This window comes from Salmo trutta, chromosome 17, assembly GCF_901001165.1.
Source record: "Salmo trutta chromosome 17, fSalTru1.1, whole genome shotgun sequence".
Classification (NCBI taxonomy): domain Eukaryota; kingdom Metazoa; phylum Chordata; class Actinopteri; order Salmoniformes; family Salmonidae; genus Salmo; species Salmo trutta.
This window is the reverse complement of record NC_042973.1, coordinates 40,578,656-40,593,608: the sequence shown is the minus strand read 5'-3', so window position 1 is coordinate 40,593,608 and position 14,953 is coordinate 40,578,656. Positions and strand designations below refer to the sequence as shown.

Genomic DNA, 14,953 nt, shown 5'->3' with positions numbered 1-14,953 from the left:
TCACCACATTCTTCTCGGCAGACTCAACAGCCTTGATTTCTCAAATGACTGTGTCGTCTGGTTCACCAACTACTTCTCAGACAGAATTCAGTGTGTCAAATCGGAGGGCCTGTTGTCTGGACCTCTAGCAGGCTCTATGGTAGGTGCCACAGGGTTCAATTCTCGGGCCGAGTCTTTTCTCTGTATACATCAATGATGTTGCTCTTGCTGCTGGTCATTCTCTGATCCACCTCTACACAGACGACACTATTCTGGCCCTTCTTTGGACACTGTGCGAACTAACCTCCAGACGAGATTCAATGCCATACAACTCTCCTTCTGTGGCCTCCAACTGCTCTTAAATGCAAGTAAAACTAAATGCATGCTCTTCAACCGATCGCTGCTCGCACCCGCCCACCTGTTTAGTATCACTACTCTGGACGGTTCTGATTTAGAATATGTGGACAATTACAAATACCTAGGTGTCTGGTTAGACTATAAACTCTCCTTCCAGACTCACATTAATAAGCATCTCCAATCCAAAATTAAATCTAGAATTGGCTTCCTATTTCGCAACAAAGCCTCCTTCACTCATGCTGCCAAACATACCCTAATAAAACTGACAATCCTTCTGATCCTTGACTTCGGCGATGTCATTTATAAAATAGCCTCCAATACTCGACTCAGCAAATTGGATGCAGTATATCACAGTGCCATATGTTTTGTCACCAAAGCCCCATATACTACCCACCATTGCGACCTGTATGCTCTCGTTGGCTGGCCCTCACTTCATATTAGTCACCAAACCCACTGGCTCCAGGTCATCTATAAGGTAAAGCCCCGCCTTATCTCAGTTCACTGGTCTCCATAGTAGCACCCACCCATAGCACGTGCTCCAGCAGGTATATTTCACTGGTCACCCCCAAAGCCTATTCCTCCTTTCTCAACTGGCCTACCTGGTTAAATAAAGATTAAATACAATTTTAAAATAACTGGGCAGCAGTGTCGCAATGGCGGGAAGAGCCTATAGGATTTAGCCTCTGTTTAACCTCTCTCTTGTTAATTTCAAAGTCCATATGTTCATGACCCGATTCATATAAATCGTGTCAAATTATTTAAAATTCATATTAACCTCTCCTACAAAACATGCTTTGGCAAGATGTTGAGAGAATAAATAAATATAAAAATATATTTTTTAAAACGTTTGTGTCACGCATGGCTTTTCTTACGATCCCAACGATACGTATGTTCAACCATTTGGCAGGTATCTCGCGCCATAGTATAGCTCCGCAATAACATGATTGGTTGATGTAGGTGAGGGCGGGAGTGTAAAAACACAAACTCACCTCCATGACAACCTTCTTCACAATAGCTCTGTGCTGCTCGGAGAAGCGCAAATGTGAATGCCCTGACTTCTGCAGAGGCCATATCACCGTAAAATGCAGACGTCGGAATTACCATGCAGCGCATTTTACCCTTACAATTTGAAATGTAAACTTCAATGGGGCGTCCCAAGGATCCCGAATTGCAAAAACCATTCAGCCAGCCAACACAACTCTGTATACGCCCACAGAGTTAATCATTGATAACAACAATGTAACGACCTCATGCTGTGAGCCACACAAAGGTATTGTGTCTAGAGTACAACGGCAATGAGCAAATGATTTAAAGCACATCTGTTTCTGATCGTTTTTGATTATGTACACTTTTGAAGTATGTAATAATAATATACGCTTTATTTGGGCTGTATCATAGAGATTGTCATTCTACAGACATACATTACATGTGTAGGTCTATTGCAAAGACCAGGGAGGTTAGTCAGAAATCCAAAGGCTGTGAAACTTCAAAATGGGTTGATATGATAGAAATTAAACGTGTCCCTTAAATAAGGAAGTGGCCCTCTTTTGTGTGAACCTCGAGAGAAGCTTTAGCTTTTCTCTCGTTTTGTTCTTTTTTTCTGCGAAAAACTAAACATTCAGTAAATCAGGTGCGCTAGATTAGGGTTGGAGTGAAAAACAACAGGACTGTAGCTCTCCAGGAACAGGGTTGGAGAGCCCTGCACCAAGCTATGTCAAAGTGCAACAAAGCATGTAACGTTAGCCTGACATCTCTTCCCACCCCAGTTGCCACGACACTTACCAGACTGTACCGTACGCTCCTGTCCCCACCTGTTTTAGATCCCTGTACCGCTCCGGTACCTCCCAGGTGGTTTTGTTCACGTCCTGGCGACAGTAGCCAGGTCTGGTCCGGCTCGACATCTTATTTGACCCGATTTAACAAGTCTAGTACGTGTTCCAAGAAGTGATTCCCCAGTTTCGTTTACACACCCATTGTCCTACCTATGCGTTCTTGAATTCATTCTCGTCACCGAATGCGCAGCGCGTCGACCGCGCAGCTTGCGCAGCTATAAGATGCCGCCTGGGGTCAACCACAGCACAGCCACTCCCGAGTCTCATGAAGTGTAGTGTGACAAGACAGCCACTAACTAAAAAGGGACATGCATATGTAGACCCATGCTGGGTGCACAATACAAGTGCTGATTAGTTTTGTATGAGTTCTATTTCGATAAATAACTCTGCAGAGTAGAATAGATTGTCAAGAAAGCACCCTAATCAATTCCATTTATTAGATCACCGGGAAGATAAGAATATCAATGGTATACAACAAGGATCGAATACAAGTATGACTGTGTGTAAGATGAATTGTTACACGCCTGCTTGTTGTTGCTGCTGCTCCCTATGTGGCTTTCTGCCTTGGGCGTGTTGAGATGTAGAGTACCCACTGTGTTCAGGGCTTGCTGGGACCTGTGCATTAAGGAGGCACCAGGAGTACAGACATTCCAGGTAGGTTTGGTGGGCTCTTGTATTTACTGTTTAACATGAGCAACATTAATCCTTCAGATGAAAGGTTACCAGGCATGAAGAGACAGGCTGGAATGTAATGTCAACGAAGGCTATACTGTTGTGCATGTTTAGGTCTACGCATTGGTGTGCACACAAAAAACAGAAAAAGACAACAGCCAACATATTTTTGTATAAGTTTACCAACTACGATTCACATATAGAGGAAGCTCTCAGAAGATAATACATTTCATATGTACATTAATAATCAATAAATAAAAACACCACAGGTTATACTTTAGGATAGTCTATTATATTATAAGCAATGTAATAATCAATAAATAAAAACACCACAGGTTATACTTTAGGATAGTCTATTCTATTATAAGCAATGTAATAATCAATAAATAAAAACACCACAGGTTATACTTTAGGATAGTCTATTCTATTATAAGCAATGTCTTTTTATGCATCAATATGAACGGACTTATTGCTCATCCGTCACCTGACAGAGGTCCCTCTATTCCTCATGGTATGACATGTTTTGAAGGGGGTAATGGCAAAGATATATGGTGGTGGTCACAATGGTTGAAATGTTCATTTATGAGTTTGATTCATATGTACCTCAGAGAATTTACCTGCAGCCCAAGAGAAGCCATTTGAGTAGTGCATATTGTTTTCCTTTTTCCTTCACAAAAATTGCCACAAGTAAAACCTTCCAACTTACAAAAACAGAATATTGAACAGTCCATTACATTTAAGTTACAAATAGCTCAACTTTGGGCCACAATATTAACGTTTAAAAGAAATTAAAGTTACCAAGGAACACCCTATAAAAGCCATTTCTTCAGCATCATGACATATCATTTCCATATCAATTCATAAAAAACAATTTATCCCAAGAAATTAACAAACAAAACCATTACCCATGATTTCCTTGGCATATATTTAGTTGACAATGGCAGTTTTGAAGCTTCCTGGAAAATGTATGCAATACATAGGATGTCATCATGACCTACACGATGCAATGTGGTGTAGTAGTATTTGTGCAATTAAGCACCAAATGGTCAGTGTTACAGTTGCTATGACATTTACAATGTTGACATTTATGTTATACTTGTGTGTGAAGTCCTTCGTGGCTCAATGAGTCACATTATGTGACTTCATCTGTAAAATTCAGATGATATGTAAATCATGTACATTCCCTTTCACACATTATTTGGTACATAGAGGTGATACTCCTAGTCTCTCGGACTCAGACGGGTCATTGTAGGACTGGACGTCTGGGATGTCATTCATAACCAAACAGCCAATAGGCTACACAGATCTACAGAGACATCTGTATAAAGACTACAAATCAACTGAACACATGATATTTCCATAAATGTAATTGTCACTTGGATCAAAAAAAAGAGTGTCATTTCAGATTTCTAGGGTTGTACTTTGTGAAATGTGCCAAAACTCTTAAAATGTCCTTACCTTGCATATCTATAGGCTGAGTGGTTAACATCGGAGCATCTTAGCTCATTAAAATGTACTTTCCGTGCCATTACTCACCCAAGTAAAGAGAGAGTATGAGGAGAGAGGTATAGGTAAACAAAGGAAGAAAAGACAGTGACAGTCTCTATTGTACATATGGGTGGGTAGACTGTCAGGGAAGGGTGATCAGAAGGGAAGATCAGGTGACACAGATTTCATTGGCCCAAACTTGGGAATGTGCTGTCATGGGGAACACACATTCGGGATGCTAACGCTTCTGCCCCCTGCTGCTCCATCTCTCCCTGCTCCTCCACCACCCCTTGGGCCAGACAACTCGGTTGCTCCAGACCCGGCTGGGTAGAGAAAGGCTTCTCCAGAACCTTCAAGAGCCGCTGGACCTATGGCACAGAGATGGGAGAAAGATCAAACTATGAGATGGAAATCCAGAGAAGCAAGTTAAAGGAAAGAAAGCATGTTTTTTTTCATTGTGAGAATGCTTCTGTAATGGTGACGTCATTGCTTGGAATAACACAAATGAAAGTCAAGAGGGAAGCGGTATTGAACGTTTGGTCCCTATTACAGAATAATGAAGAAAACATGGATCAGAGCCTGACCTCAGAGAAGTCTCCATTCTCGGCTGCCTCTATTGCATTCTGAGCGATGTAGTTCTTGAGGACGTATTGTGGGTTGGTGCCATTCATCACTTTCACCCTCTCCTCCTGCAGTGCCTGGACATCCCTTTGGCCCTGAACCTCGCCAGCCAGACACTTACTGCACCAGTCACAACACAGAGCTGGATGACTCAGACAAAAATATCTCTGGCTAAAAACACCTCTAGTGCAAACACTAGACCAACCTGCTCTTTTCCATGCCTTAAATTCCTCAAGCTATATTTCTAGAGCAGGTGAGTGCTAGGGATTGTTATATGCCACTGGAGGTGGAGGGGTGAGTAAGTCGCCTAGTGTCAAACACTGAGTATGAGAAAGAGGTAAGTATGTAATTAAGACTACATTACTTATTTCTGACCTGTATGAGGTGACCCAGTTCTCTCTGTGCTTGGCCTCGACCTCCAGCAGCTCCTTCGGCCAACCCAGCTTCATGGCCACCGTCCTCCGTTCCGAAGCCATCTGGAACAGGGACGGGTTGCTCTGGGCCAAATGCAGTAGCATGGTCAACTCACTGAACAAAGAGTGGTGATCTTAACGCAAAAGTCAATAAAAATTTGATTGCAAAACATTATTTTAGAAGGGAGAAGCAGAGAGGAAGGAAAAAGAGATGAAAAAAAGAGAAGGAAGAGGCAGAGAGTAAAGAGATACAATGCATTTGGAAAGTATTCAGACCCTGACTTTTTCCACATTTTGTTACTTTAGACTAATTCTAAAATGGATTAAATAAATAAAAAACATCAATCTACACACAATACCCCCATAATGACAGTGAAACAGGTTGTTAAAATTCTTTTGCAAAATTATTAAAAAATACCAAACAAATATCCTATTTACATAAGTATTCAGACCCTTTGCTATGAGACTCGAAATTGAGCTCCTGTGCATCCTGTTTCCATTGATCATCCTTGAGATGTTTCTATAACTTGATTGAGTCCACCTGTGGTAAATTCAATTGATTGGACATGATTTGGAAAGGCACACACCTGTCTATATAAGGTCCAACAGTTGACAGTGCATGTCAGAACAAAAACCAAGCCGTGAGGTCAAAGGAATTGTCCATAGAACTCCGAGACAGATGTGTCGAGGCACAGATCTGGGGTAGGGTACCAACAAAAATGTCTGTAGCATTGAATGTTCCCAAGAACACAGTGGCCTCCATCATTCTTAAATGGAAGAAGTTTGGAACCACCAAGACTCTTCCTAGTGCATGCCGCCTGGCCAAACTGAGCAATCAGGGGAGAAGGGCCTTGGTCAGGGAGGTGACCAATAACCCGACAGTCACTCTGACAGAGTTCCTCTGTGGAGATGGGAGAACCTTCCAGAATGACAACCATCTCTGCAGCACCACCAATCAGGCCTTTATGGTAAAGTCGCCAGACTAAAGCCACTCCTCAGTAAAAGGCACGACAGCCTGCTTGGAATTTGCCAAAAAGGCACCTCAAGGACTCAGACCATGAGAAACAAGATTCTCTGGCCTTATGAAACCAAGATTGAACTCTTCGGTCTGAATGTCAAGCGTCACGTCTGTAGGAAACCTGGCACCATCCCTACAGTGAAGCATGGTAGGGGCAGCATCATGCTGTGGGGATGTTTTTCAGTGGCAGGGACTAGGAGATTAGTCAGGATTGAGGGAAAGATGAACGGCGCAAAGTACAGAGATCCTCAATGAAAAATCCTTAACCGCTCTGGAGCAGGTTTTCTTAACGTTAAGGATCCCAATTTCATTTTAACGTTCACACCCCTAATTCCCACTACTGTATTATTGACCAAATAGTTTGTCTACAATGAGAATGTCCCTCTACTCTATCTTCAAGTCAGCTTCAAACAAACCATTAACTGTGTTCTTACTGCTCATGTCAATCTATTCTCACTGTGTGTCCATGCTGGGCTTGTTGGCAGCCTTGAGCTCCTACAGAGAGGCACACTGCTTCAGGAAGAGGTCTGTGGCCATTTTGATGACTCCTTCCTCTGCCTCCCCGTCGCCCGAAGTGGGGAAGGGAATCTGGCTCAGACAGCGAAACGTGTTAGTGAAGTCTTTACCTACAATGGGGAAGGAAGGGAATGATCAGAGATTAAAGCAGTCATGCTTAGTCATAGTGTAGTGTCAAAGCTGTCTTCTATTGGCTACATGTATTTCATGTGAATGGTGTTACTGTGAGTCTCCTTTTTATGCATCTGTGTTGAGTGTACTGCGGCACATCCCTCAGTTCTCTTTGTCCCTCCTCATTCCCCTTAGCTTTGTTATGTACAATGACGTTTTGCTTCCGGACAAGCTAAAACACTTTCTCACCTGCTTTGAGGATAACAGTGCCACCGACGAAGCCCGCTAGCAAGGACTGTGGGCTCTCCTTCTCCGTGGCCGACGTGAGTAAGACATTTAAGCATGTTAACCCTCACAAGGCTGCCGGCCCAGACGGCATCCCTAGCCGCGTCCTCAGAGCATGCGCAGACCAGCTGACAGGAGTGTTTACGGACATATTCAATCTCTCCCTATCCCAGTCTGTTGTCCCCACATGCTTCAAGATGTTCACCTTTGTTCTTGTACCCAAGAAAGGTAATTGAACTAAATGACTTTTGCCCTGTAGCCCTCACTTCTGTCATCATGAAGTGCTTTGAGAGACTAGTCAAGGATCATATCACCTCCACCTTACCTGACACCCTAGACCCACTTCAATTTGCTTACCGCCCCAATAGATCCACAGACGATGCAATCATCATTGCACTGCCCTATCCCATCTGGACAAGAGGAATACCTATGTAAGTGTAACAGTGTAGGTTCCGTCCCTCTCTTCGCCCAAACCCAGGCTCGAACCAGGGACCCTTGCACGCATCAACAACTGACACCCACCGAAGCATCGTTACCCATCGCGCCACAAGAGCCACGGCCCTTGCAACGCAAGGGGAAACCCTACTTCAAGTCTCAGAGAGAGTGACGTCACCGATTGAAACGCTATTAGCGCGCACCACCGCTAACTAACTAGCCATTTCACATCGGTTACATAAGAATGCTGTTCATTGACTATAGCTCAGCATTTAACACCATAGTACCCTCCAAGCTCATCATTAAGCTCGAGGTCCCAGGGTCTGAACCCCACCCTGTGCAACTGGGTCCTGGACACCCCTAGGTGGTGAAGGTTGGAAACAACACCTCCACTTCGCTGATCCTCAACACAGGGGACCCACAAGGGTGCGTGCTCAGCCCCCTCCTGTACTCCCTGTTCTCCCATGACTGCATGGCCATGCACGCCTCCAACTCAATCATCAAGTTTACAGATGACAACAATAGTAGGCCTGATTACCAACAATGTGACAGCCTACAGGGAGTAGGTGTGAGCCCTGGGAGTGTGGTATCAGGAAAAATAACCTCTCACCCAACATCTACAAAACAAAGGAGCTGATCGTGGACTTCAGGAAACCGCAAACGGAGCACCCCCCTATCCACATCGACAGGACCGCAGTGGAGAAGGTGGAAAGCTTCAATTTCCTCAGCGTACACATCACTGACAAACTGAAATGGTCCACCCACACAGACAGTGTGGTGAAGGCTGCACAACAGCACCTCTTCAACCTCAGGAGGCTGAAGAAATTTGGCTTGGCCTCTAACACCCTCAAACTTTTACAGATGCACAATTGTGAGCATCTGTCGGGCTGGATCATCACCTGGTACGGCAACTGCACCACCCGCAACCGCAGGGCTCTCCAGAGCGTAGTGCGTTCTGCCCAACGCATCACCGGGGGCAAACTACCTGCCCTCCAGGACACCTACAGCACACAATGTCACAGGAAGGCCAAAAATATCATCAAGGACAACCACCCGAGCCACTGCCTGTTCACCCTGCTATCATCCAGAAGGCAAGGTCAGTACAGGTGCATCAAAGCTGGGACCAAGACACTGAAAAACAGCTTCTATCTCAAGGCCATCAGACTTAAATAGCCATCACTAGCACATTAAGTCTTTATATAGGGCAGCAGCCTCTAATCACTGGCCACTTTTAATAATGGAACACTAGTCACTTTAATAATGTTTACATATTTTGCATTACTCATCTCATACGTACAGTTGCAAGAAAAACACTGAATTTAATTTTTTTTTACCTTTATTTAACTAGGCAAGTCAGTTAAGAACAAATTCTTATTTACAATGACGGCCTAGGAACAGTGGGTTAACTGCCTTGTTCAGGGCCAGAACGACAGATTTTTACCTTGTCAGCTCGGGGATTCGAGCTAGCAAACATTCGGTTACTAGCCCAACGCTCTAACCACCTGCTGCCCATTAACTAGATTTCTACATAAATTGGTCAAAAAAATTTATCTGATCTTCCTCTAAGTCACAACAATAGACAGACACAGTGTGCTTAAACTAATAACAAATTGTATTTGTCTTGTCTATTTTGAATACATAATTTAAACATTCCCAGTGTAGGATGGCAAGCGCATGTGAACCCCTAGGCTAATGACTTCTCCAAAAGCTAATTGGAGTCAGGGGTCAGCTAACCTGGAGTCCAATCAATGAGACGAGATTGGAGATGTTGGTTAGAGCTGCCCTGCAATATAAAAAAACTCAATGTGAGTTTGCTATTCACATGAAGCATTTCCGGATGTGAACCATGCCTCAAACGAGAGATATCTCAGAAGACCTAAGATTAAGAATTGTTGACTTGCATAAAGCTGGAAAGGGTTACAAAAGTATCTCTAAAAGCCTTGATGTTCATCAGTCCACAGTAAGACAAATTGTCTATAAATTGAGAAAGTTCAGCACTGTTGCTACTCTCCCTAGCAGTGTCCGTCATGCAAAGATGACTGCAAGAGCACAGCGCAGAATGCTCAATGAGGTTAAGAATAATCCTTGAGTGTCAGCTAAATACTTACAGAAATCTCTGGAACATGCTAACATCTCTGTTGACGAGTCTACGATATGCAAAACACTAAACAAGAATGGTGTTCATGGGAGGACACCACGGAAGAAACCACTGCTGTCCAAAAAAAACATTGCTGCATGTCTGAAGTTGGCAAAAGAGCACCTGGATGTTCCACAGCGCTACTGTCAAAATATTCCGTGGAAAGATTAAAGTTGAGTTGTTTGGAAGGAACACACAACACTGTCTGGAGAAAAAAAAATGCACAGCACACCAACATCAAAACCTCATCCCAACTGTAAAGTATGGTGGAGGGAGCATCATGGTTTGGGCTGCTTTGCTGCCTCAGTGCCTGGACAACTTGCCATCATCAATGGAAAAATGAATTCCCGTGTTTATCAAGAAGGAGAATGTAAGGCTATCTGTCCGTCAATTAAAGCTCAACAGAAGTTGGGTGATGCAACAGGACAACGACCCAAAACACAGTAGTAAATCAACAACAGAATGGCTTCCACAGAAGAAAATACTCCTTCTGGAGTGGCCCAGTCAGAATCCTGACCTCAACCCGATTGAGATGCTGTGGCATGACCTCGAGAGTGGTTCACACCAGACATCCAAAGAATATTGCTGAACTGAAATATTTTGTAAAGAGGAATGGTCCAAAACTCCTCCCGACCGTTGTGCAGGTCTGATCCGCAACTACAGAAGACATTGAGGTTATTGCTGCCAAAGGAGAGTCAACCAGTTATTAAATCCAAGGGTTCACATACTTTTTCCACCCTGCACTGTGAATGTTTACACGGTGTGTTCAATAAATACATGGAAACGTATAATTGTTTGTGTGTTATTAGTTTAAGCAGACTGTGTTTGTCTATTGTTGTGACTTAGAAGATCAGATCAAATTTAATGACCAATTTGTGCAGAAATCCAGGTAATTCCAAAGGGTTCACATACTTTTTCTTGCCACTGTATATACTGTATTCTATCCTATATTTATATATTAATTCCATTCCTTTAGATGTGTTTTGTTGTGAAATTGTTAGATATTACTTGTTAGATATTACTGCACTGTTAGAGCTAGAAACACAAGCATTTTGCTACACCGGCAATAACATCTGCTAAACACCGTATGTGACAAATTTGATTTGAGTATGTAGTGAGTCTCTCTCCCTACCTGTTTTGTGCATGGTCTGCAGGAGCTCAGTGATCAACATCTCATCCTCTGACCTTTCCTTCTTCAGCAGGCCCAGCTTCCTCCTCATGTTGCCCAGGTAGAAGGTGTTGTAGAGGGGCAGGTACTCGTCCAGGACAGCCTCTGCTCGGCCTGGGGGCAGCTCTGGGTCCAAGGCCATCGGACAGGCGAGCCAGGTTCCACCGGCAGATAGCCGGCTGGCCCTGATAAGTGTAGCAGCCTGAGTTGTCTGAGGCATTGCAGATGAAGTCAGGATCAAACCTGCAGACAAGCAAGAGGAGGAAATAGACAGCGTGAAGCCAGATCCTTGTTGAAATCATGTGGCTCTAAGATGATATTGTAGACAGTATGTTAGGTACTGTAAATTACTGTAGACAGTATGTCAGGTACTGTAAATTACTGTAGACAGTATGTCAGGTACTGTAAATTACTGTACCTGTCCATGAAGCCGTAGTCTAGTGTGAGCCCCAGGATGCTCATGTCTGTGTTGAGGACTCCATGGCAGAAGTCCACACATTGCCACTGGGCCACCAGTGAAACAGTACGCAGCATCACCTACCACCAAGACATGGACGCATAGAGAGAAGGGTCAGACTGGACGAGAAGAGTTGATTTGGGTCTACTGGTTTCAGTCATATCATGCGTAGGCGCTGGGTTAGGCAAAAATATTTGAGGATCGTATGCTGTGCTTTTGATCATCTTCATGAGGGATGTGAATGTGCATAACAATGCATAGTTAATCGCTAAACAATAGCATCTTACATGTTACTACTTTGTTAATACCATTTAGCATTAAAGAAGACAATGAATTACCGTAATTTCCAGACTATTAAGCGCACCTGAATATAAGCCGCACCCACTGAATTAAAAAATATATATTATTTTGAACATAAATAAGCCTCACATGTCTATAAGCCGCAGGTGCCTACAGGTACATTGAAACAAATGAACTTTACAGGCTTTAACGAAACATGGCTTGTAACAAAAATAAATAGGCTTTAACGTAACAAAAAATACAAAATTAGCAGTAAACAGTAGCCTACCAAGAAAGTCATTGGTCACCATCTTCCTCCTCCTGTGCACTGAAACCACTGAAGTCCTCTCCTTCGGTGTCGGAGTTGAATAGCCTCAGAATTGCTTCATTCGATATTGGATCGTTTTCATTGTCGCTCTCGTCACTTTCATCCGGAGGCAAATCCCCCACTGAGCCCTCTTCAACATGCAGCAGTCCAGCCTTTCGAAACCCGTTGACGATAGTGGATTTTTTGACAATGCTCCACGCTGTCAGGACCCACTGGCAGACTTGACCATAAGTTGCTCTTTGCATGCGGCCCGTTTTAGTGAAGGATTTCTCCCCACTTGTCATCCAAGCCTCCCGCTGAACACGGAGCGCCACCTTAAATGCACGATTTACACTGATGTCGAGTGGCTGCAAATACTTTGTTATACCCCCAGGAATCAGGGTGACAAAATGACTACCGTAATCAGAATGATGGGAAGTTTGAGAGCGCTCGATTTAATCTAAACAGTAAACAAAAAAGATGTTTGACCTTAACCCGTTCGGCAATTTCATTGGTCTAATGAAAGCTTCATGCCGCCAAAAAACTGAGCACGTCACAGAATGTGTTTCTTTGGATAAAAAAATTTGAAAGCAGGAAAAATCCATATATTAGCCGCGTCATTGTTTAAGCCGCGACGGTCAAAGCGTGGGAAAAAAGTTGCGGCTTATAGTCCGGAAATTACGGTAATAGCAGTGTGTGTGCGCTAAGGAAGTCACACTCTCACTGTATTAAGACTTCCTGTCACAGCAGGGATGAACAGGATAAGAGGATAGATAGCAGTGTGCTTGGCTCCACAACAAAAAGGTAAAGGATAGAGAGAGCTCCAATGTAGGCCTACAGTCTGCTTTGACACAAAGTAGTTTCACTGTCAAAAAGGATAGCCATATTCCTTCAAAAATCATATCAGAGCATTATTGTACTCCGTATGAATGATTGATGCTTCACTGAATCTAGTGTCCATGATTACCTCTCTGAAAAATGGCACATTCCTCTCCACTCTGTCTGTGTGGTTCTGCTGGATCTCTGGGTAGAAGCTCTAGGACATAATCCATCATCTGACCTCTGATCTCATCGTGGCCGTAGCTGGGGCCCTGACAGCCTGTGTTTTCATCAGCCACCTTAAAGATCTCAAAGGACCCGAACCTGCACACACACACACACACTTCCATATTGTTCATGTCATTTTGTCAAAACTGGGAATCAATCTACCAACACTTTGTTTTTAAACCTACTGCAGTGGCCAAGGGATAGGATGTAATAGTAACCTAATAAAGGTGGGTGCGATGCGGAGGACCACAGAGCACCTCTCTTTGGTGGGGTACCTGTTGTAGTACACCTCCCGTACCACCTTGCTGTCAGATGTCACCCTGCCCTGGTAGTGGGCACCCCCAGAGCGAACACTGCCTCGCTGCACAGAAACTCTCTGATGCTGGAGCGCTGCGCCTTATGGCCGTCAGCTTGTCTGGGAATGACAGAATTAATTATACAAAATTTGTATTCATAATTCCATAGACTGTCCTTCTAGAATGTGCACTGCATATGAAAAAACAATATATAGGCCAAAAACTGAGAAAACAGACTTCATTAGGTAAATAGTATATATCTGTCTAGTCATGCTTATCATGCAATACTGTGTAAACTGCCCGACCAGGAGTAGGGAGTCAGACCAGCTCCCTTGACCTGAATCTCCCACCGGATACGGGTTCTCCCGGAGCAGCACTGGCCTCTAGTCAACTGGAGCTTTTACTTCACCCAGATAGCAGGCTGCCCCGTCCCTCAGCTGTCCGGCGAACGAGCCGAACTGTGACCGCAGTAGCAGTACGCGGCAGGCTCGGATCCTGGCATTACTTTGGAGCCGCTCAGTTACTCTGGACCAAGCGGGCCGTTCAGAACCTTCTCGGCGTTCAGCCCAAGCAAAGCTAAAGCGTCATTAAAGACGGCCACGAACCTATGCTTGACCACTGGCTGGGGCTTTACTCGGGAGAGCCACCACTGGCTGGGGCTTTACTCCTTCCACCCTTCGCGGACCAGGCTCTTCTGATGTATCCAACGGAAGTTTCTTGAGTACGACATTGTCAAACTCGAGGCACTCGAGCGATGAACGACGACTGACCGCCAGACCCATGCCGTCCATCCTGACAGTGGATAACTATTTAACGACAATACCAGACCGAAGGAAATTACTGTGCCAGACGAAGTTTTAAAGCAGCCATCAAACTAAAGGCCATATATCTGTTTGTTTAAAGTCACCAGAGACGTCATTCACCATTTCATATCAAGACACGTCGCTGTCCGAGTCAGTTGTCGCAACACTGTACTACGGATATTTGTCTAAAATATTGTGCTACTCTATTATTGGTCCTACCGGAAACTAAGACGGAACTACAGTGGTCATGGCACCCAAGGATGGCAGCAAAGAGATAATACAAAAATAGATTGAATACTTGAAAAAATATATATATATACACATTTTTATTTAAAAGTTGTATAGTTCAATACAGAATGTAGGCTTCAATATTTGGCTTGTTTACAATGATAGAGTGAGGATGGGAATACAGATTGTCATTCATACACACCGTTTTCTCATGTCAACATACAAACACAAAACAAACTACACCAATACTGACAGAATGGTGCGGGTGATATAGGACCGCTGCATGCCCCTATTCCACCATACACATCAGAAACTACAGTAGGTCAGGAAACATAGATAAAGTTATCGTGGTAAATGCCCCAACTATTTTCTGACAATGGTTTCCTTATTGGCTCAGAGTAAACTCAAACTGAAGTCCTAAATACACCCGCTGAGATGATCGATTGAGCTACAGCGGTAGGCTAATTTCCCAATATATTTCAATTACAAATTCTAAATACATTT

The 14,953-nt window shown here is 43.8% G+C and overlaps 2 protein-coding genes across 2 annotated transcripts in view; both read right to left on the bottom strand.

Moving 5' to 3' along the window:
- The window catches only part of mapk12a (mitogen-activated protein kinase 12a), a 32,161-nt gene extending 29,816 nt beyond the window's left edge, over window positions 1-2,345 (bottom strand). The window contains exon 1 of the mRNA XM_029696783.1: window positions 2,119-2,345. Within this exon, the coding sequence (XP_029552643.1) occupies window positions 2,119-2,237 (119 nt within the window). The 5' untranslated portion in view covers window positions 2,238-2,345. The remainder of the gene's footprint in view (window positions 1-2,118) is intronic.
- Window positions 2,346-3,004: 659 nt separating this feature from the next.
- LOC115152194 (protein adenylyltransferase SelO-1, mitochondrial) lies at window positions 3,005-14,390 on the bottom strand. Its single transcript, XM_075074238.1, is given in 16 exon segments — window positions 3,005-4,527; window positions 4,529-4,696; window positions 4,913-5,069; window positions 5,325-5,477; window positions 6,838-7,006; window positions 10,997-11,171; window positions 11,173-11,275; window positions 11,451-11,569; window positions 13,043-13,109; window positions 13,111-13,218; window positions 13,341-13,440; window positions 13,443-13,537; window positions 13,724-13,771; window positions 13,773-13,878; window positions 13,881-14,079; window positions 14,081-14,390. Coding segments are annotated over 16 exon segments (1,953 nt in total). The 5' UTR covers window positions 14,210-14,390; the 3' UTR covers window positions 3,005-4,470.
- Window positions 14,391-14,953: the final 563 nt, after the last annotated feature.